Source organism: Manis javanica, chromosome 1 (assembly GCF_040802235.1).
Source record: "Manis javanica isolate MJ-LG chromosome 1, MJ_LKY, whole genome shotgun sequence".
Taxonomy (NCBI): Eukaryota; Metazoa; Chordata; class Mammalia; order Pholidota; family Manidae; genus Manis; species Manis javanica.
Genome location: NC_133156.1, coordinates 5,827,078 through 5,850,719, shown reverse-complemented (window position 1 = coordinate 5,850,719; position 23,642 = coordinate 5,827,078). Strand labels below are relative to the sequence as shown.

Below are 23,642 nucleotides of genomic sequence, written 5' to 3'. Positions count from 1 at the left end.
GTCTAAGTATGGAGAAGAAAAAAACACCTTTGAGAAATTCTTTTTTATACCTTGGTTAATTTGTAATGCCATTTATGTACAACATGACAAAAATTTTCATAGTCTAATTGATCAGCTTTATTTCCTCCATCAAATCCAGTTGCCCGTAATATAGTGAGGAATCCTGGATAATTTCCACATTCCTAAGGGGAAAAAAAGGTTTACTTTTCAAAGAAAAGTTCTGTTTCTCAAAATAGCAGAAGCTGAAACTTATGTAGACTAGATTAATGATTCCATGTGAAAACGTGATGCATATTTGAATGACAGGTAGTGTTCATAGGATGGTTCAGCTTAGTCAATGATATTAATTTTGGAATGTCAACATAAGGTAGGATATTTTTAAATAGCACTTTTTAATAATGAACAAATTGTGCTTAAATTTTAAACTGTTTTACAGCTGAGTCTTAAACTCAGTTTCCTTTAAAAACTGAACAACCTAGCAATTACTAGAAGTGGCTATTAGAGACATGGATAAAATAATGATATTTATTAGTCCTACCTTTTCATATGTGCTCTGTCACTGTGCCACCTGGTCACAGTTTCTAACATGCAGCAAAGAAATCTCCCATATCGACAAGCTTCATTTTCAGTATAGCTTGCAACTGTGTAAATTATGTCAGAGAAAACCTACAAGAAAAAATATTTGAAAAATAAAAACAAATCAAGGTCAAAATTAGTTCAAAATACTAAAAGATCATGCTATAGCAAATCATAATAAATTAACAGATAAGTTTTAGTCACAATGTATTGTCCCCTTTTATACTCACAATTTCTGAGACCTTTAAATATTTTGGCTTTTGTGAGGGAACAGCACATTAATAAAGCATTGACAACAAAATTTTTATTTAAAAAGCTGATTAACAATGACAGAAGAAAAAAACTACTATCATTATTATTATATCATTTACTGCTATAACAGAGACTTAGACACAGATACTACCTGGGGTTAAAGGAACAGTAAGGAGAGAAAAGGCTAATAGAAAACAGAAATAGGCAGCTAACATGCTGTAACATACAGCACATTTTTAAACCATGAAAATGCAGTAATTTATTATAAAGAAAAAGCCAGATGCAAAAATTTGTGAATGTGATCAAACTGAAAAGCATTCAGAACTACAAAGGAGTATTTTGAGGGTTAAGTTAAGAGTGGAGAAGAGAGTTCTACCTATTATGACAAACATATAAACCCAAATGTTAAAAGATTAACTAGAGGTGCTTATTACATATCAGGCACTATTCAAAGTACTTTTGTGTATAGTGATTCATTTGATTCTCACAAGAATCTTATGAAGCAGGTATTATTATCCCACTTCACAGATAAGAAAATTGAGGCACAAAGAGGTTAAAAACTTGCCAGAGATCATGTATCTAGAAAGTGGCAGAGTTAGGATTCAAGTTCAGGCACTTGGCTCTTGGGTTCATGCTTTTAACCAGACACACAGTAATACTTCTTTAGATTATAATGTTTAGCTATCTTTGTGTGAGACTTTTTTTAAAGGTTCCAATAAAAAGAACTTACACGATCATAGCAAAGAAGTGTGGAAAAATTTGGAATTTTCTGTTAATGCACCAGTTCAACAAAACGAGCACAGTAAACAGCATCAATTGCTGAAAAAATACATCGAGGAAATATACACAGCTGTAGAAATTTTGTGATGGTCTCATTTTTGGTAGATTCTAAAAATAAGGAAAGAATATATTAAGTGGTAAAGTTCATCCTCAAGTGCCTCAAAGCCACTAAACATAATAAGAACATATTAATTTTAGCATAGAGAATGCTATAGAACCACAAACTATTTATAGTTTGTAACCAAAGGTCATGCCTGGGATGAGACTTGTTTTCACTCTGCGGATATTTTTCTACCTGTAATTTCTCCAGAAGTGTGATTTTATACAGAAAAGTTGAATGATAAGCTGCCAATATTGTAGTCATAAGTTAATTTCACCAGCAAGCTAAATCGGTTCATTTAGTGAACATGTGAAGTTGACTCTGAATTAATGAGTAACCAAAAATTGGGATAGTGAACACTGAGTTGAAATAAAAACATAATACACTTCAACACCTCCAGAATTATAAAGGTTTGCTTTCGTAATTCAGCAGCAGCAGGAATGTAACCATTCTAACTTACTCGCTAAAAGCCAGTTGTCCTTTTCCAGTTTCAGTCTCTGTAGAACTCGCTGTACATGTTCCATCTGTTTTTTTTCTTCTTCAAGAAGCTTGTCCTGAAGGGCAGTACAGCGCTCCTTCTCTTTTTTCTTTTTATTTGGAGGCTACAAAGTATAAGTTAGATACTTCTCTAGGCACACTACCTCCCTTTCTTTTAATTAAAAAAAGAGATAAATGCCGATATATTGTGTCACCAGGGATATTTACGGATGTTTACCTCCATTCAACAAATCTAAGACAAAGTCATCCAGTCCTCAGACACCATCAGAAGAGGCTATCTTCCCAACACTGGTACTTTTAGTCTAAGGCATGGAATCACCTTTGACTCTTCCTTCTTATTCATTCCAAAATCCCAATTGCTTACAAGTCTTGTGCATTCCCAATATACCTCCACCAGTCTACATTCTCACAATGAATTACCCAAAAAGCCACTTTGCTGGTTTCAGCCTAATGCTAGTCCTTTTCCTGACTAAATGCATCCTTCATGCTGCTGTCACAAGTCATCTTTCTAAAGTACCATTTTTACCATTATTACTTCCCTGCTCAGGAATTTAAAATAGCTCTCAATTTTATCAAGCCTTCTTTTCTAACTTTCATTGCTCTACATAATCTGACTCTATTCAAATTATCCCTCAGCCAATTCACTACAGTAGAAGTGGTCTCCTTAAACCTTAGACTACTTTACACCTTTGCTGGAGCTCTAGAGTGGCCAGTCTGCCTCCAAATTTCCAAACCTAATTTACCTTCAAGGCCCATGCAGCTCAAGACTTAACTCTTCAGTAAAGTCTTCTCCAAAATAGTTCTCCTTTTAGGAATTCCTATTGCTCTTGCAATTGTAAAATGATCACACAGATCATGTAAAGTTGCTAGCCCAGCCCTCAGTAGAAAAGCAAACTCAAAAACTTTTGACTGATGCTAACTTCCAAGTACTCATCCATACCCATGCTCCTACCCAGTGAGAGGTCACCACTAAACCCACTTAGGAACATAGATAGCAACAAGATCATAGCTTGTTAGTACAAGTTTAAACTATGGGAAATGCTGAACTAATACCATGAAGTTATTACACTTGAGCTACTAGAACAAAAACCTACCATTTCCTGATTGTCATCCATGGCTTTCATCTCGACTTTAAGTTTATTGACTTCCCGTTCATAGCTGGTATGTGGAACTGCAAGGTCGTACATCGTCAATGACCAGAATGTGGCATAAAATTGAGGGCTGATGTCATCCCAGACCTCGGAAACATGTAAGGAGACCACTGCTTCATGGACAGGAGCCATCACCATTTCACATGATGTAATGTACTTATGAACTTTATGATGCTGTTTACTTCCCTTTTCTGATTTTTTAAGTTCATCATACTTTGACTAAAGATATAAACACACACACACACATTTTTATAGCAGTGACTTTCATAGTATAAAAACCTATGTTCCCTTTTCAAGAGTCAAAAGATGACCAATCTAAACAGCTGTAGGAATTCTACTTCCTTACCAACATTGATTTTAAAATAAATCATCCCAGGAAACTGCTCTAATCTTTGGTCCTGGGTGCTCATTAGGAGCTTTTCAGGAAATTCTTACGAATCTAACCTGTTCAGTCAGGGGATAGGTATGTGTGCCCCTTGCCGTTTCCCCCAACCATACTCTCTCTTACTGCTGCACAAAGATTAAACATACAGGGTTTCCACTCCTGCTTCTGAGATAGTCAAGGGAACCAAGCAGCGGGTCTTAACACTAACGAAGAGGCAGAATGGAACTAACAACAGCCAATCTGGACAGAATGTGTTGTCACCACACATACCCATATTGCCTATTACAATTTCTTGATGAAGCTGGATCAATGCTAAGAAAGGTTATGAAAAATTTATCATAAGACTGATAAGTAGGGTGACCAACTGTCCAGTTTTGCCAGTGACTAAGTGGTTTCCAGGGATGCAAGACTTTAGTGTTAGTACTAGGAAGTCCCTGGCAAACTGGAACCAACTGGTCACTAGACTGCAAAGCTAAACACGATTTCCTGTGAATGGCTGTGGTATATTAGAGTTTAAAGAGTGTGGGAAGTGACACTATGGTGGGTTTTTATTTTGTGGCCTGACTGGTTTACCTTAATTTGAGGGGGTGTGTGATGGGGGAGGGGGTATGCCAGAGGAAGGCCATGCTCTTAATTGTACAAGGAAAGAACCTGTTAGTACCAGAGGGGGGTGGGAGGGGTAAAGGATGGGACACTACAGAGTGTATGCCAAATGCAAAAAAGAAAATAATACAAAGTAGAGTTGTATTATTATACATATATATAATATAAAGTACTCACCAAGTACTCACCAATCCCATGATATATATATATATATATATATATATATAAAATAATACAAAGAATTGTCTCATGTCTCTCAGTCTCTTGAGGATACAAGAGCTCTCACCCAAAAAATTTTGTTTGGGTTAGGCATAATCCTGAAGATGAACCTAGGAGGAGACCCAAAAAGAGTTTCTTCTTCATGTTAGAAAAACACTTAAATCATTCATTGTTTGGGCTAAACATGGAACCCAGAGCTAGCAGGTCAGAGGTCAAAGGATCCACTTCCAGTTTCCATCATGGCAGAACAGTCTTGACTCCCCACAGTCCACTGCCTTCCCTCCTAAATATGTCTATACCCCAGGCTTACTAGACTGAAGAAATACCAAGTGCTTTTGGTTCCAGGTGGTATCTCAAGCAGGCTCTGAGAATTTTAAAATTATTCTGGAAGTGAGAAGATTTATCTCCTCCTACTCCATTTTAGAAAGCACACTGATGATAACTACTGAGACTACACAGGTGACAAAACTATGAAGAACATTACTTACAACACAGAGGTCCCGATTACAACAGAGACCTAAGAGCAGAGCAGCTGGGATAAGAAAGGGTTTAAAAATTTGAGGGTGGGTACTATCAAGAGTAAATAATCAATCTATGTGAGCAGAATGATATCATCTAAGGTTCTAATAAAACATAGTATAGGGTTGAAACAACCTGCACAAGATAACTTAGCTACCTGACTTAGACAAGATCTAGAATATGAACTGGGGGAGAGCCTTTTTTTCAGACCCACATTGCAAGGTGAGTCTCAATAATTATAAATGAAAATTAGGTTACAGGAATGAGAGGGTTATAGGATAGCCCATCTCCCCAATCCTCTTTTAAGTTTGTGACTTGTTACTAGGTACTCCCCTAGTCCCTATCTTGTTAAAAATACAACAGTTTTGATCACAAAAGATAGCTATGCTTCATATTTACCTACAATGAGTATTTGTCTAAAGTCAGTTTAACTCCCTCTTCAGGCTCACATCTTCAGTCAAGGGGAGAGGCATAACAGCTCTAAGGCTCAAGTCACTGGGACACTAGATCTATGGAATAGAACTGATACCCACAATTATTGCTGTACTTCTAATTACTATTCAGAAAGCTCTTCCTGGCCCAATATTCTGAGCAGTGTTTGGTCAGCTGAATTCTTTCCAGGAGAGAAATCGGTAGTCAATTTATGGAAGGGACTTTGCAGTCCTCCAATACTCATTCTCTCATCAAAGGCTTTACAAGACAGGCTTTCACTCAAGAAGCAAAAGCAAGGATCCCCAGGAGGTTGGATACTCCTCCAAAGTGCAGCCAAGGTTGCCAAGAACTCCCTTTCCAGAAGACAGAATATAGCCAATGGGGAACAGACTTATCTCTGACTTAGCTATATAGCCACCTCTGTATAGTTGTTTTCCTCCTCAACCCTGACAGGCAAATGCCATTTATTGTTTAGATTTTTGTCATTCTTAAATGACAAAGACACAGTATTTTACACAGGCTACAGAAAAGGTAGCTACTGGTATGAATGACTGGCTCCATTTTTTGACCTGGAAAAGTTCAGCCAACCTCAGGCAGCCAAAGTGTTCACTATCACAGATTAGTGTGTTCACTTCTCAGAATAGCACAGGGCAGGGCAGAATCCCTGAGAGTAAGCAATCCTCCAACCTCACTCCTTCAAGCAATCAGGTCCCTTGTTGTATAGCTGAAACTGATCTTCTTGGGGAAGGGGGGAGCAACAACACAGGGTATAACTATGCAAAGAGAGCATACCATTTTTTGGATTGAGAAATTCTAAGAGGAAGAAGAGGCCTTACCCCCTTCCCCTAAAGAGCATAGCACAGAATTGCTGCACAATGATAAAGTGATAATTAAATCAATTAGCATTTAGTTAATTCTTAAAGGGAAGTGTGAGACTGCAGCAGTTGATATGTAAATACTAATAGCTGACAGCTGAACCCAGAATTTCTCAGTGCCTTTTTTCCCACACTTCTACCGCACAGCCCTGTATTCCTATGGGAACAAACATGGAATCCTAGTTTAAGAGAAAAGACCGAGATCTTTCCCCATACCATACAGTTACAGATTTTAAAACAACAAATAAAACAGAAGGGGAAGAATCCAAGCCTGTACAAAAGTGAAGAGTCCCCTGGGGCTCCAGTCAGAGTGGGGAAGTATCACAGTTTCCACATGAGCACTGACCGTGGCCCAAGGCAAAAGGAAGAGTGACTCACCATTAGTGGTCACTGCTTTGCAGGAAAGCATGCAGGCGGCATAGAGGAGCAGAGGAGAGGGCAGGCTGTCTCCTTTCGCTCACATCCTTTCTTGAATTTCAATAGTCATTACTGGGCTATCCTGCTAGGAAGGCTATAGTTTACTTCTGTTGATATTTCATTTAGATGGAGATAAATAAAACAAGAACCAGGAATACACCTTTCTCAGGAGTTACACCACTGAGGTTGCAAGAGTTTTTAGAGCACTTGAGGGAGGTTAAGTCTTTCTGTCCATCTGTCTTTATGACTTTCAAAGCACTCTGCATATCAACAAGTCAGTTATCTGACAGGATATCATCAGTGAAGGAACAGGGCTCTGCATTCAACTGGAGTGTTTCTCAATAATGTACCACATTTGCCTGAGTTAGAATGATCTAGTGCTTGTTAAAAAAACAAACAGCAAACAAACCAATTCCCCCGGGTACTATTCAAGTTACTAAATTACAATTTGGGAACATGGGATTGAGTTTTAAGATGCTTCCCTGGTAATTTTCATCTACACTAATGTTTGAGAGCTATAATTCTAGAGGGTCCATAAGACATCAACCTGATAACTGGTGATGTAGTAACAGTAAAATCAAACAAAAAGTAAGGCTTATTTTCTTAAAGGGGCATTCTCATTGTATACTGCTCAGAGCTGAGTATTAACAAAGAGTAACTCCAAGAGACACGATCTACATCTATGTCAGGCTAAAATGCATTTACAAATAAAACAGGTAAGAAATAATTTGGAGTCATTTCCTGAATGGCAGCAGAGAGTATTTATCTTACCGAAATGTGCTGTGCATACATTGGCCTAGACAGGAAAAATGCTGCATCGTAGGGTGTATGAAATTCATTACAGAGCACATCAATTGAAGGCACTCGCTTTATGTAATCTTCTGTGCTTAGATGAGATGCCAAAAACCCACCAAATTGCATCAGGGCATCATGACACTAAATTTAAGAAAAGACAAAAGACAAATGCTACTAGTTTTTACAACCAACGTAAACATTTTCCAAAATGATTAAGATATGTCATTTGAACAATATTTTTGTTAACAATCACAAATTCAAAGTTTCCAACTTGAAAGAACTTTAGAGACAATCTACAAACATAATTACATTACAAGAAAATAAATGCCAAGGCCCTGAAAAGTTGACTAATCTAAGGCTTTAACAGTCAACAAGATCTCAAGTTCCAAACTATTCTTGATCACTTTTAGTAGCAGAATATATTTACCTAAATCACATACAACAATTTTATGTATATAGAAGACAATTCTACTGTCCTTGATAGATGAAAACTTTATGAAACACATGTGGATCTTTTTTTCTCTTGGAATATAGTCGGTGATAAAAAAAACACCTTGTAGGCTAACCATAGGTTTTGGTGCTTAGTATGTAGAAATATATTTTATTAAGATCACATCTACTTTGTTGTGATTGAAATTTCAGATTTCCAGAAAGCAGGTAAGATATGAAAGCAAACAACTTGAAATTATCTGCTTGACTGAAAACCTTATACATACATACAATACATATATATATATACATATTCATACATACATACATATATATATATACATATATATGTATATATCTCACACACACACACACATATATATATATAAACCTTATCCAAGGGCCATCTCTTAAACATAATTTGCACAAATAGCCCCTATATTTCCAAAATATCTATTTTACATTAGATCTGCTTCACATTCATATGATGTGCAAAAAGGCATTTTTCAAATTATATAACATTCCATATTTTCCCGTATTAGGATTTTTAAAAATCCACATAAATACAAAAGCCACTTTAACTTGCCTGATCATAGAGCTTTCCCACAAGTTTCAGATGTTTCTCTCCACCTTCCTGAAAGTTGACCCCATTTCTCTGCTGAGCCATAAGCAAATACAGAGGAAGAGCAAGGTCGTGGTCCAATAGTGCATCCTTCAGTCTCTGGGAGGATTTTTTAGTGTTTCTGATCTGGCCAAAACAGCCACCCTGCACAAAAGAAGACAAAATTTACCAGCATACAGTACATAACACAGGCCATCTGGTTTGAAGACAGGAAAAGTTCAGATACAACTCAGTTCAGGAAGATTAAGAACTCATATACTTGCAACATTCCTTCCCTTTCTTCACAAATTTATTTCAGTGACAGTGTTACTGATTATAGTCAGTGGCTGAAAGATAACTGATAACTGAATTAAAATTTCTGCATATTCTCCATTTTATACCTTGCAGTCCCTTACAAAGGAGAAGGAATATTCTTTATTCCAATGGAGCAGATTCAACAACAGAATAACTATGTTCAGATTTATGCCAGTTAAGATATCAAGGACCACAGAAGCTGGTATTTATTTCTCTTACATATCTATTACTGTCTTTTATACTTTGCTTCAGCTTTAAAAAAAATTAAAACAACCAGTTTATCTCAATTTTTAAGGGGAGGTGGGGGTGGCTATGAGAGAAGGGTACTATGGTTTTGTTTGGTTTTCTATACTTACGTATTTGGATTCTTCACTGTGAGAATATGCACACACTTTGAATTTAAAAAGTCAATAAACTAAAATAGCAACTCTCACCTCAGCTTTTAGCTGCTCTCCACCAGTCATGGCCTCTAGTTGCTCCATTGTCATTTCCTCTGTAATTTCTATTCCTGCCATTTTCTGTACCACTTCTCTCAATATAAGCAGGTCAAAACTATTTAGAAAAATAAGAAACAGTTTATAGTTGAAACTTCAAACATAAAAGTAAGAATATATTGTAATTAACATACTGAAAATCCCTGAATTACTTGCACATAAATATAGGGGTGAGAGGCTGAAGCAGTTTTTAAGGAAAAACTGCACTCCTAGAACTATACTGAAAAATACTTGGAGTATGTAATGTGTTTATGCTCAACTTTTTACTTGGAACTAATTTCAAACTTACAGATAAGATGAAAAGATAATAATAGTACAAAGCACACTGACACACCCTTTACCCCAATTTCACCTATTAACACTTTTAATCCTGTTTGCTTTATCACTTTTGTTCTCTCTTCCTCCCTCTCTCTATAGACACACACACACACACACACACACACAATTTTTTGAACCACCTGAGAATAACTTACTTATTTACCAACATCACTTAGGGGTACATTCTACCCCTAAAATTCCTAAGAATGTGTTTCCTAAGAACACAGCTATTCTCTTATATAACCACAACAGTTACCAATTTAGTAAATCTAACACTGATACAATACTTTTATCTAACTTAAGTTCCTATTTCATTTTTATCAGTCGACCCAGTAATGTCTCATAGAATTTTTTAATCCTCCAGTGCAGGATGGCCAATATGTATTCTTGTTGGTTACAGCCATCTCTAAATAATCACACACTTGGAAAGAATGGAGGGAGGGAAGGAGAGGAGAAAAGAAAAAAGGAAGGAAACAAAAGTATCAAGTTGTGGTATTTGAGCCTAAGGTGGAAGTTTGGTGGTCAGCCTTAACCACATCCATTACTGTGTTGACAATTATGAATTTTAATTCTAAAGCTTAGGATTTTCAACAGAAATAACACCTTATAACTTCCAAGATCCTTAATTAGTTAAGTAATGAAGATAAAATGAAAATATTCTTTCCTACAAAACCAATATAGATGCCTTTCCAAAGGGAAAGCTACACATACCCAAGACGCAAGTTTAAACAGACAAAGGAAGAATTTTCTAAGATTCCTATTGTTTTATCTTGCAACTTGACTTGGCTTCCCTTACCATGATTTTTGAAAACAAGAGGGCCCTCATGCAAATTTGAATGCAACAAGTACCAATGAATTATTTTAATTCTTCTTTAAACTATCTTTTAATTAGATGGTCACAAAAACTATACTCACAGTAGAGAACCAAGTTACAGACTTACAAATAACATGTTCTCCTGGCCTACAAAGAGTAAATAGAGTATATAGGAATGATCACTAGATGAGCACAGTATGAATGACATGCTGATAAAATCCTGAATCTAAATAGTACTTTTTTTTAAAGGTTTTCCCTAAACCAAAATAATAATCTGTCAAGAATTACTTAGGTAATACTTCTTTGGAACACCAGATAGCTTTATAAATTTTTTCATTTTCTACCAGAAAGCTTTTGGAAACAATTTTCAGTTCCTTGATTCTAGTCAGTCTACTGCAGATGAGGTTTAATTCCCTTACATACTAATTCAAACTTTAAGCACTGGTATTGGTCCAGAATAAAATATTACACACCTCAGTATTTACAAAGAAAATAGGACACTGTCCAGAAGGTATGTAAGCTTTACATATCTCTAAAGTTCAAGTTCAATAATAATAGTGTCTTAAAGATACCACACCCACAAAATAAACATGTCCTTAACCAAATGCTCAATGTAAAGGTCAATTACTGTCCAGTAGGAATAATCAATAGTACAATATGTTTTGTCTTAAGAGGATTTACAATACACTATACTATTTATTCAAAATCCTAAAAGGTAGTCAAAATAAGTTAGTCTTTTTAATCACATATGTAGCCAAATATTACATTTCTTTCTGAAAAAAAAGTTTATGTATTAAATTACAGTTTTAATTACAGAATTCAATATAAGTGAGCAACTATTCTAATAAGACTGTAACAAATACATTTTCAGGATAATAGCAATCTCAATATCCCAGTAATACCACCAGAAGAACTCAAATTACTCAATTTCATTTACATATAATTTGCTAAGAATACCTTTTGCCCGCCTTTAGCTGATTAGCCACATATTGAAGAAGACCAGCAAGATCAATTGGGTATTTATGAAAAACCGCACCACAGAAACTAGCCAGACCTATATGAAATTAAAAACTAGGGCTTTTTAAAAACAGTTCATAAAACAAAAAAACACAATACTAAGTGTGTGATTTCTTCAGCTAACTCAATTTCTAAAACAAAATGAGGCTGGAATAATTGTATTGCTACTGCCATTGAATGGAATTTTATAATAATAGCTAATATTTATTGAACATACATACATATGCCAAGCACTGTACTAAGCCCTTTGTTAATTATCTCATTTAATCTTTGCAATAATCATCTCAGGTTGGTACAAACCTATCAGTGAGGAAAATTTGGGTAACTTGCTCATGGTCGCACAGTTGGTATGGGATGGAAAAGTGATTCAAACCTATCTGGCCTGATTCCAGGGCTTATGATAGGCCACTACAAAATCTTGTAGATCGCTCCATAGAGCTGAATGATCAACAAAACACCCACCTCTCAAACGTTTAAGTCATACACACACAAAAATCTTTTTATCTGGGAACATGCTACTAGTTGTGGAGAGGCAAGGAAACAGGTGAAGCATTGCCAGAGCAAGAAGCAGACAAAGACCAATTTTAGCCAACAGTCCATTATCACTGAATAGTGAGAAAACCCTGGTCAAGACAAGAGGAGGAGATCTGAGTCAAGTCAAGTAATCCACAGCCTTGCAACAATTGTTCGCTGAGCACCTAAATAATGAACAAACCTAGGTCCTACCCTCAAGGAGCCTACAGTCTAGTGAGGGACACAGAAAAGTAAACTGAAATCACTATGACAAATAAAAGATTCCATGGGAGTACAGAAGAGGGACACCTAATACTGACTTCTGGTGGGAGCATTAACAGGGAAAGAGTTCCAAGGAAACTGTCCTCTAAACTGAAATCTAATAGCAGGTAGAGATGTGGTGGAGGAGATGAGTGGGCACAGAAGAGTATCCCAAGTAGAGGGAATAACACGTGCAAAAGGGCACGCAAAGTGCAAGTAGTTCAGTATTAATGGAACCTAGAATATTAGGGAAGAGGCAAAAGACGAGGCTAGTACAGTGAGTAAGGACCCAACTCTGAAAGAACTTACTTGTATGACTTCTACAGACTTCAGATTCTAAAGGGCAATGAGGAGCTATTGCAAGATTCAGCTATCAGACACAGTAGGTTGAAAGAAAAGTGAACTAGCTGCTAAGGTACAAGAAACAAAAAATACATAAAACAAGACTAGGTTTTTTGTTAAGCAAGAGAAAATTTTTATTTCTTTTAAGATGACTGGAACCTCAGGATGGTAAAGATAATCATTCCTTTAAGATTAATTCCTCTAAAATAATAGACCAGAAGGGAATTTTCTTCTCCCCCTACCAATGCTTATCCAAATACTACCACAGCCAATACCAGCCTCTTGAGTTGGGAAGTACATAACATATAAACCTCCTTATGCAGCCAAGGACTTGGACATTCAGTAGAAATCAAGTGGCTAGATGTTCTAAAGAGCTCTTGACAAGTAGGTCCTTAGTACAGGTAATAGAATACATCGAATGGTAGTCACGACAGATGAAAATTCCATCCTCGGAAAAATAAAAATACTCTGAAGCCAGCTTGAGATGGTTGTATCATTGCGTTTCATTTTCTCCTTTTCTGGATTAGCTAGAGCTTCAATGATACAATCTTTCATACATTAAGTAATAATTTTACGTCACTATATCTCTAACAAAGACTCTTAAAACAACAACAAATGCTGCATCTTGGGAAAAACTAAGCTTCAAGTTATTACAAATTATTTAAAAATACACACACTGTAGTACCAACTTTTCTTTTCTAGCTTCTTTTCCGTCTCTCAGCAAGCAAGACATATTCCACCTATTTCAAGATGTTTAGTAAACTTAACATTGTGTCTCTCTATATAATACACACACTCACTCACTCACTCACTCACTCACTCCTGACTGGCCAACCTTCAGATCAGCCAGCAGAATCATATGCAAATGGTTTCTAAACGAACTCAGAATGAAAATAAAATGTTCACCATTAACACCTATGAAACATGAAATGTATGCATCACTTCTCTCAAAAGGATACAGGCCAAGACATCATAATTCAACGAAGTGAGATATTTCAATGAATCTACTACAGGTGTTATTAAGTTATCATACTTTTGTATTTGTGACAAGATCTGGAAGACAGCAACAAAGAATAGATGGCGTTAACTAATTGAAAGAGAAATTGGTGCTATCTAAATAATGGCTACACTTTTTATTTTTCAAAAGAAATAATGCTTAAAATTTGTTTCCTTCCATTTTGTATTTATATACAACCTACTATTCTACCATTTACTTAGAAAATACTTTGTTAGGCTGTATTTTCCAATTAGCAAATAATTACAGGGCATCTAAACTTGAATTTTGGAATTACAGAGGCTATTTTCAGGCTAAATGTTTTAGAGCTCTCTAAATATGAAAGTCTTATATCTGAATCATGATGAAATGTGATTCAGATGTTTCTAATAACTAAATCAACTAATCCATCTCTTTACTACGTTTCAATAAATCAAAATGACAGTGTTTAAAACAGTAGCATTGTTACATATTACTAGAAAAATATATCAATGTATTAAATATATTGTATATTAAGTTTCATTTCTGAAATAACCATTTGCTAAAGGTTCCACCCCAAGACTACCACACATTTTAAAAACTACATTATTTCATTTCCACCTGTGCTGATTTAAAGATAACAAACAGAAAAGTCCCTCAAAATAATGTTAACCTCAAAACGTACATAATCAAACAAAATGGTTGGATTGCTGTGGCTCAACTTTCCAATTTGTCTTCCAGAAGGCTTCACATTTTCCTTGGTTAGATGCCCACAAGGGGAGAAAAAGGTAGCAGGGATCATCTTACATAATTTTCCCTATAATGTTGATAACTTTGTTACATCATGAAAAAAAAATTATTTTCCAATTATAAAAAATGAATCCATGTAAACAACCACATTCATCATATACTTTACTGCAGAACTTGGGCTATTTTAATGAGGCATTCTCCCAGGGGATATTAAGATTTTGTACTAATGCTTAATATTTATAATATATACATTTCCTTATATAGTAATAGTAATAAGCATTAAAACTCTTAATGTGCCCTACAAGTACATACAACTCTTCTTATAGAGAATCATTATTTTAGATTTATAAAGGCTCATTTATCACCTTAGGGATTAAGATATCAAATTTGGTGTAATGCAATGAACTACCTTGTGCCATCTGTCTCAGTGACCCCAAAAGAGTAATAGCTAATGCTGCACTCCTTGATACAGGAAATTCTCTGGTTTTTATATTCAAAGTAAACAAGTTTTGAAAAATAAATTCTACTCCTTTTCTTCCCGTTTAATTTTTACTCTGTTCAGTATTCTTTTACTAACATTCTGGAATTCATATCTATGAAGTACTTAGAATTCAAAACAATTATTATACAGCACCTTCAACTCTTCTGGTGAAATTATTACATAAAAAATCTAGAAACTTAAAAAGCATACACGTTACAAGAAGCTTTCTAGACTGAAAATACAACGAAGCAAATAATCAATTCAGTTGATAGTTCAAGGAATGTGACCATTCTGGAAGTGGCAAACTTGACATACCTTAAGAAGTTTCTTATGACAATACTGACCCATCAATCAAAATTATTTCATCAAGTGCTTCTCTTTCTCATTCTCCATGGCCCAGTTTCTTTTTTGCCATGGTAAAGAGAGACCCATCAAATTTTAAACTTTGGCGATACTCTCTGTTCTACCTTCAAACTTAATACCACCTGTCCTTACTTTTAACCCTACTATTTCAGGTGGCCTCACTACCTGCCAAAGCTAACCTTTGCTCTCCATACTTTTTTTTATCACATTCCTTTCTACCTCCACCACTCTGGGGAGAAAAAAACAAAAATAAAAGGAATATTTTCTTGATTATGTCTTCTCCTCAATCTATCATGGTGTCTCGTATATGGAACGCAATCAATGAGAATTTATGGAATGAATTACTGGATTCCCTATAGCAAATTCATGTCTTAAAGAGTAATCAAAAACTTATAAAATTCTGGAAGTAATACATTAATACATTCTATTCTCAACATAAGGTTCAATCAATACCAAAATCACATTGTTCAAGCCTGGTGAAACAGTTACAGCTTAAAAATGCAACAAAAATTCAAGTGTATTAAGAATTCTGCACATATTCTTCTGTGATAAATATTTTAGTTAATTAATTAGTCAGTCCCTTCATTCATTCATATTAATGTCTTCTATGAGAGGCATAGTGCTAAGCATTAGGGATACAAGGACGAATAATAGATCCTCTCTTAACTTCAGTCCATCTGGGGAGACAGATTTAAAACCATTTAAAAATTATTATATTCTTAAATATAGCAAATTATAGAACAGTACTTACTGTGTGCTGTCAATACCATAAAAGGGGGGAATAATATATTTGTATTCACTTTCACATAAATAAAAATTTCTGGAAGGATCAGTAAGAAAATAAACAGTGACTACTTTTTTTCCTTGAGAGAACTAAGTGGACAGGCAATAGGCTGAGAGACATTTTACTGTCTACCTATTTATACTTACTGAAAATCAAACCATGTGAATGGATAAACTATTCAAACAATTAGAAGATTTTAAAAAGAAAAGTAATCATAATATATCAAGGGGTATGATACCACTATATGCATTTGGGACAGTGGTGTCACAAATAAAGAATCAATTGTGCTTGGCAGTTTGTGCTAACAGAGGGCTTCACAGAGGAGGTGCCACCAGAGGCCCACCCTCTGAGGATGAGGTCACCAAATGGAGAAAGGAAACAGATATAAGGGAAAATTTGTACACATGAAACAAAAAATATATGCAAATGGAAAGGAGATCATAGCACATTTCAGGGAAACATAAGTGGCCTCACTATAACTGGAGGCAGAACTGGTGGGAAATGAGGTTGGAAATAGGAAGGGACAGGTCATGGAGGTTCCTTTACAACACCATGCCACAAAGTCTGACATATAACTTGCAGGGTTTGAACAAAGAGAGTAATACAAGGTGCTGTAATACTCCAAATAAAATAACTAAGTTAATGGCAAGGAATGGAAAAGACAAATTTAAGAGATATAATAATATTAGATATACTACTAAGTTATCCATATAAACCACTTAATTCAATGCCTGGCACATACAGTAATGGATCCATAAATATTAGCTGCTGTTGTTAAGATAGAACCTCTATTTGAGAAATTCTTAAGACTGGAACTCTTTCAGAAGGATCAGTTCTAATACATCATCTCCTTTCATGCTCTCCCCATTTCCACAGGATCAGATGATTCACTCTCTTTTCTTTCCTCTAAGTCTATACATAGTGTACAACAGCACCTATTAAACCAGATTATGACTGTGCATACATGTTTCCCCCACAGACTGTGACCAAAGACAATGCAATTGGGCAAAGACAGTATCACTGCATACTGTTAAATCTAGTTAAACTACAGCAAGCGCTACTTTTAATGAGAATAGCCACACCACAAATGTGAAAGAAAAGACAATAAACAGCCTTGCTGAAAACACTGGGAATACAGCAGTGTCTTCAGTATCTTAAACCAAAATAATCTGAAGTATATAATTTTTCAATTAAACTTCTTAGTTTATCAGGAAGTAGAATAAAATCACTAGTAAGTTTTTAATGACATGAAAATAAAGCACACAAATGAAAAAAATAGAAAACTTTCAAAAGTTGACTCCCTGTGGAAACAGTTCTATATAATTCCATTAGATATTCCAAAGAAAGAAAATCACTATAACTTTAGCAGAGGAAATTTGTAGAATCTTAGCTATCTTGTACCAACCACTAAATGTATTTTGTAAACTGAGCAATGGCCACAGTATGCTGTCCTTTAAAAAAACTCATCCTATGATGCATTAAAGAGGATTTTTTTTTTTTTTTGGATTTAAAATTTTATTTTTTTATTTTTATTTTTATTAAGGTGTCACTGATATACAATCTTATGAAGGTTTCACATGAGCAGCGTTGTGGTTACAGCACTTACCCCCATTATCAAGTCCACCCCCATGCCCGATTGCGGTCACTGTCCATCAGCATAGTAAAATGCTGTAGAGTCACTACTTGTCTTCTCTGTGCCACCAACATTTTAAAAAAACAAATTTCAGAATGATATATACTATGTTACCATTTTTATAAATTAACATAATTAATAAATATTTAATACAATATCTGAGTACAATTGTAAAAGTGTGAACTGAATATATGCCAAATTCATGATCATGGTTTCCTCTAGGAAAGAAGCAAAATAAGATTGAGAAGGTAATATGAGGACTTCAACTTATTGGCATTTTTTAAAGAATTTTTTAAAAAATCTGAATCTAAAAGTTAAAAACATTTTATAACTTTGTTCATTTCTGCACCAAAAGTATTTTTTAAAACATTTTTAAAAAGCCTGACATTTCATATTTAAGTTTCAAATACTTCCACTTCTACCTCAGACTTAACACAGCCAGTTTCCTCACCCCCTTCGCAAGGCGCTGGTTCCTTGCAGGTGTGGATGTGGTCTGGATGTTGTCCTGTGTCCTGTGGTCTCTATTTTAGGAAGATTTTTCTTTGTTATATTTTCATAGCTCTATGTGTTTTTGGGAGGAGATTTCCACTGCTCTACTCACACCGCCATCCTGGCTCCGCCCCTAAAGAGGATTTTTATTAGATTTTATAACTATGCAAACATGACAACCAGAAAAACCTGGTAATCAAAATACCACAAAAGTTGATAGTCATTTTACCCACAGTATCCATACAATCAGTTATACCATTAGCAAATACTCCTGGCTCCCTCAGAATTGAGGCTCACAACACAAACTGACTGAAAGGAAGTAAACGGATTCAGATATACTTTAGATTAATATGAAGAAAAACAAATTAAGACTTACTTCATGATATATTTGGCTCTGTCTATTGTTTGAGCTTTAACTTTTACTAAAAGTGGGTGACTGTTATAAGTTTCATTCTTCCATTGGCCATACAGATGATATCTTAAAAAAATGATGAGATGAAGAATTAGGAAAAGTTAAATACTTAGTGGTTAATGCACTAGAATAGTAGTTAAAAATACAAAAATACTATGTATTTACCTATGCTGATATGGAAATGTTTTAAACAATCCCCACAGTTCCTCAGAAATACAAGCATTGCAGTCCATCAACGAAAGAGATGGAAGTAGTACCTGGTCAGTAATACTAAGCAAAGAGCTAAGGATAACTTCCTAAGAAGAAGGGAGGAAAAATTATTTCAGTAACAGGTCTATATTAATCCACCCTCCCCAAATAAATTTATGTCAGCCTTGGAAAAACTGCCATATCTACTTTCCCACACTATCACTGTCCTTTTCACAGTGGTTCATTATGTCTCTCCATCTAACAGAGCAAATGAGGTGAGGGGAGGAAAGGGGTAGGAAGAGAACAAGGGATTTTTATCCCTCTTCCTTTCTCACCATGGTAATCCTCAAGAACAGGAGGCCATCACTCTTAAAGATAACCGTATTATATGCCAAAAGCTATATTCAGTAAGAAATGTATAAAATGATTATTCACAAGGGACAAAAGCTGGCTCACAGGAAAATCTGCAGTATGTTGCACCCAGACAAACGTCGACACATTGGATTTTGCTAGTCTTACCGTTTTCTCTTTATCTTCTTGTTTGCCTCCATGAGACTGAAACTAAAAATTAAAAAAACTATATAAATAAAATGCAAAAAGGTTAAGATTATGCTGTCACAATTTAGTTTCTATTTTGAAAAAATTAATTTGCACATGGTTGTGAATTATTTTCTTACTTTTTATACACATATAGATTTTAAATAGCCAGCACTACCAATTAACATTTTTAGACTCCATCTATATTTCTAACCTCCAAACAATTTGGGACATTCATGAATTTTAAATGTCAATTTTATAAGCCAATTATTTTCTCAACCTCATTATCACAAACGAAAGCATCCTAAAACCACAGCCAATATAATTTAGTTGTGATGCATCTGCATTTTCCGGTCTAGATGTTCTAGTTTTGCCTCTACAGAATAAAACCTAACACTAAGGCAACAATTAAAAAAAATTAAACCCTAAGAAATTTAAAGCTATATTTTAATTCACCAATACTTAGCCATCACTGAGAAATAAGCCAAAAATACTAATAACACTGCTGAAAAAAAGACAAAACCACTGCCTAATTTCAACAGACTGAACCAAAAAGATGTGGTCATTATTATTACCAGTGATTTGCATGACAGCCAGAAGCGCCTCGTCTGACAATGCTGACTGGTCATTCTGAATGAAGGAGTAACACTTGTGTATATAGGCAGGTGGGAGGTCAGAGGATTGTGCAAAGGCCAACAAGACTACTGAAGCACTGATACTCAAGAACAATTGATTTCAGGGAAGGATTGAGCTAAGTACCAAGTCAGGGAGGGGGAAAAGCTGATAATGCACCCAACAAGCTTATCTCCTTAGCAGATAAGGGAATTTTGTGCATGTATGTTTTCGTGCGTGAATAATTTAACAGGTGTTACTACCAGGAAGTGAAACCTCTGTGCAAGATCTTCACATACACTCATTTAGAGACTGCTGTATTACCCTGATGGGAAAAGACACATTATTTTTTTAAATGGCAGGTTATAAAGATATAGGCCCTTTCACAGCAACAGTTACTAAATCAACATATATCCTGCTCAGCAAATAAGGCATCAGGTTATGAAGGAGTGACCTGGCAGAAAACAAACTAGGTTGTTTCTTTCTTCTGTTTGGTTGGGGGTGGGGAGGGCAGATAATTCTGATGGCATAGGGAGTATATGTCGGGAGGCAGAAATAAGGGTAGGTCATAATTTGAAGAACTAGGTTTAAAGTATATTATGTTGAATATAAAGGCAGTTAAGCTACTCCTTAGTATACAACAATGTGAAGAAACCTAATAAAGGTACACAGTTTTCTCCATAGAAATAAAACATTTTCTTAGTTCTAAGCTGTCCTAATTCCCTACTAGATATTTATATGAGTTTCTGAAGTCTGTATGTCAATTCTCCGTATTTCATATGTAGGAAAATTTGAAAAAAAAAATAAAGAAAGCACAATAAAACCATCTAGAAAAGCAGCTAAGAAACATTTTTATCAAACATTAATTATAACAACGATGAAGAAAAAAATAAATCAAGAGGGGAGAACCAAGATGGTGGTGTGAGTAGAGCAGCGGAAATCTCCCCCAAAACCATATATATTCTTGAAAATACAACAAATACAACTATTCCTAAAAGAGAGACCTGAAGACACAGGACAACAGCCAGACTACATCCACACCTGCGAGAACCCAGTGCCTCAAGCAGGGGGTTAAGATACAAGCCAGGCCCCGACGGGACCCAAGCGCCCCTCACCCCAGCTCTGGGTGGGAGGAGAGGAGTCAGAGCAGGGAAGGAGAGGGAGCCCAGGACTGCTAAACACACAGCCCTAGCCATCCGCACCAGAGCACAGACACAGTGTGTGGTGTGCTGGACACTAAGGAAACAGGACAATAAGACGTGTGAGTGGGTCCCTGCAGCCTGCCCACCTGGGACAAAGAAAAGCGAGTGCTTTTTGGAAGTTTTAAAGGGACAGGGACCTCACAGCTGGATGGAAGCATCCCAGGAAACTTAGCCCAGAAGCTGGGAATCCCAGGGAATTCCGGGCGCCCTAACCCCCGGGGCGACAGCGCAGCTCAGAGGCCCCTCACGATGATAAACAGCCTCCCGCCCGTTCCCCCTTGGACGCAGCTCCGCCATATTGGAGAAGCAGCCTAAGTCTGGCCACGACCACAGCAACCACAGAGCTCCACAGCAGCTTGGCAAGAATTAGATACCCCGTCTGCTTGCAGCTACCCAGCACACGCCACTAGGGGTCGCTGTTCTCCCAGGAGAGGAAGGCCACAAACCAACAAGAAGAGACTTTCTCTTAGCCAACACATGTGCCAGCTCCTCACAAATATCTCTATCGCCATGAAAAGGCAGAAGAATTTGATACAGACCAAGATCACAGAGGCAAACCCTGAGAAGCAGGATAGACCTAACCAGTCTCCCTGAAAAAGAATTAAAAATAAAGTTCATAACCATGCTGATGGAGCTGCAGAGAAATATGCAAAAGGTAAGGGATGATGTCCAGAAGGAGATTACAGAAATGAAACAATCTCTGGAAGGATTTATAAGCAGAATGGATAAGATGCATGAGGCCATTGATGGAACAGAATCCGGAGAACAGGAACACATAGAAGCTGATGCAGAGAGAGAGATAAAAGGATCTCAAGGAATGAAACAGTATTAAGAGAACTGTGTGACCAATCAAAAAGGAACAACATCCACATTATAGGGGTACCAGAGGAAGAAGAGAGAGAAAAAGGGATAGAAGGTGTCTTTGAAGAAATAATAGCCCAAAATGTGTTTTAAGAAGACCTCCAAGTATATTATGCTCAGCGAAATAAGCCAGGCAGAGAAAGACAAGTGCCAAGTGATTTCCCTCATTTGTGGAGTATAACAATGAAGCAAAACTGAAGGAAAAAATAGCAGCAGACTCAGAGATTCCAATAAGGGACTAGTGGTTACCAAAGGGGAGGAGTGTGGGAAGGCGGGTGGCGAGGGAGGGAGAAGGGGATGGAGGGGTATTATGTTTAGTACCCATGGTGTGGGAGATCATGGGGAAAACAATGTAGCACAGAGAAGGCAAATAGTGAATCTGTGGCATCTTACTACACTGACGGACAGTGACTGCATTGGGGCAGCATGGGTGGGGGACTTAATAATATGGGTAAATGTAGTAACCACATTGTTTTTTCATGTGAAACCTTCATAAGAGTGTGCATCAATAATACCTTCATAAAAAATTTAAAAAAAAGACCTACAGCCGATTCTGATACATGCTAAGGTTTGAGGATCAGCATACTATTAGAAAGCCCTATACTATTGTCGGAGTCCAGAGGTTGCATTTGAGGTTTTGGGGCAACACAAAGAGCAAAGGTGGCAGTGGGAGTTGTCATGGAGGGTGCTAAAAGAGACCACTTTATTCTGCAGAAAGCTGTACTTCTTATATGCTACAGTGCTAAGTCATGGTTACAGAAGTAGTGAAGACGCATATGCATGTGGCCTTCATGGCCAGCTGCCTGGCCTTCAGGGAACCTATCTAGCTCCTTTGTCACAGGAACAACATGCTGTGTTTTCAGGCTTCTCAAGGCCAGAAATATCTGGCTCCATACAAGGCCAGATGTATTTGGGGTGAAGCAACTGAAGACGTGCATGCATGTGGACTTTGTGGCCAGGTGCCAGGCCTTCGGGGCTCTTATCTAGCTCCTTCATGGGTACAACATGCTGTGTTTTCAGGTTTCTCAAGGCCAGACATATCTGGCTCCATACAAGGCCAGATGTATTTGGGGTGAAGCAGCGGACAGCTGTTCTCATAGAACAGTAAAGAAAGTGGGGGGGGGGCCTTCCCTACAACTATGCACCTCCAATTTAAGGAATACACACACAATCAGAGAGAGAAATGACTACAAATAACTTCAGGCTGGAAGACTATTCATTTAAATAATATCTGGTGTTAAATACATAAGCTACTTTTTAAAACATACATAATTTGAGATTGGATGGAAAAGAGGGAGTAGGAAGGCAAAGTGGAAACTTCCCACAGGCCCACCAAGGAAGCACCTCCAGCAAATACAACTAACCCTGAAAATGACGTGAAGACTGCAGACTGCATGCAGATCAGGCCACCTACACCTGGTGAAGAGAAGATTACACAGAGAAGGGTAAAGTGGCGGGGCCAGGATAGGTCAGGACCCAAGCCCTTCCCCCAGCCCACAAACAGGAGGGAGAGGGGATAAGCAGGCACTCAGGAGCTCTGCACACCTGGCACCAGAGAACACGAGTCCACATTGCACTGGGTTTTGGTGATTAGTGGGGCTCAACACCAGGGAGCATTGGAACACTCTGAGAGGCTGAGATTCCAGGCAC

General features: G+C 36.8%; 1 protein-coding gene across 1 annotated transcript in view; it reads right to left on the bottom strand.

Annotated features, from left to right (window-relative positions):
• The window catches only part of LOC118969644 (THO complex subunit 2-like), a 133,395-nt gene that overhangs the window by 18,559 nt on the left and 91,194 nt on the right, over positions 1-23,642 (bottom strand). The window contains 16 exon segments of the mRNA XM_073222184.1: positions 51-182; positions 539-552; positions 555-666; positions 1,559-1,716; positions 2,169-2,310; positions 3,301-3,576; positions 7,579-7,743; positions 8,618-8,797; positions 9,382-9,499; positions 11,531-11,627; positions 13,174-13,254; positions 13,666-13,759; positions 14,365-14,449; positions 18,556-18,657; positions 18,757-18,887; positions 19,300-19,341. Coding sequence (XP_073078285.1) covers positions 51-182; positions 539-552; positions 555-666; positions 1,559-1,716; positions 2,169-2,310; positions 3,301-3,576; positions 7,579-7,743; positions 8,618-8,797; positions 9,382-9,499; positions 11,531-11,627; positions 13,174-13,254; positions 13,666-13,759; positions 14,365-14,449; positions 18,556-18,657; positions 18,757-18,887; positions 19,300-19,341 — 1,929 coding nt within the window.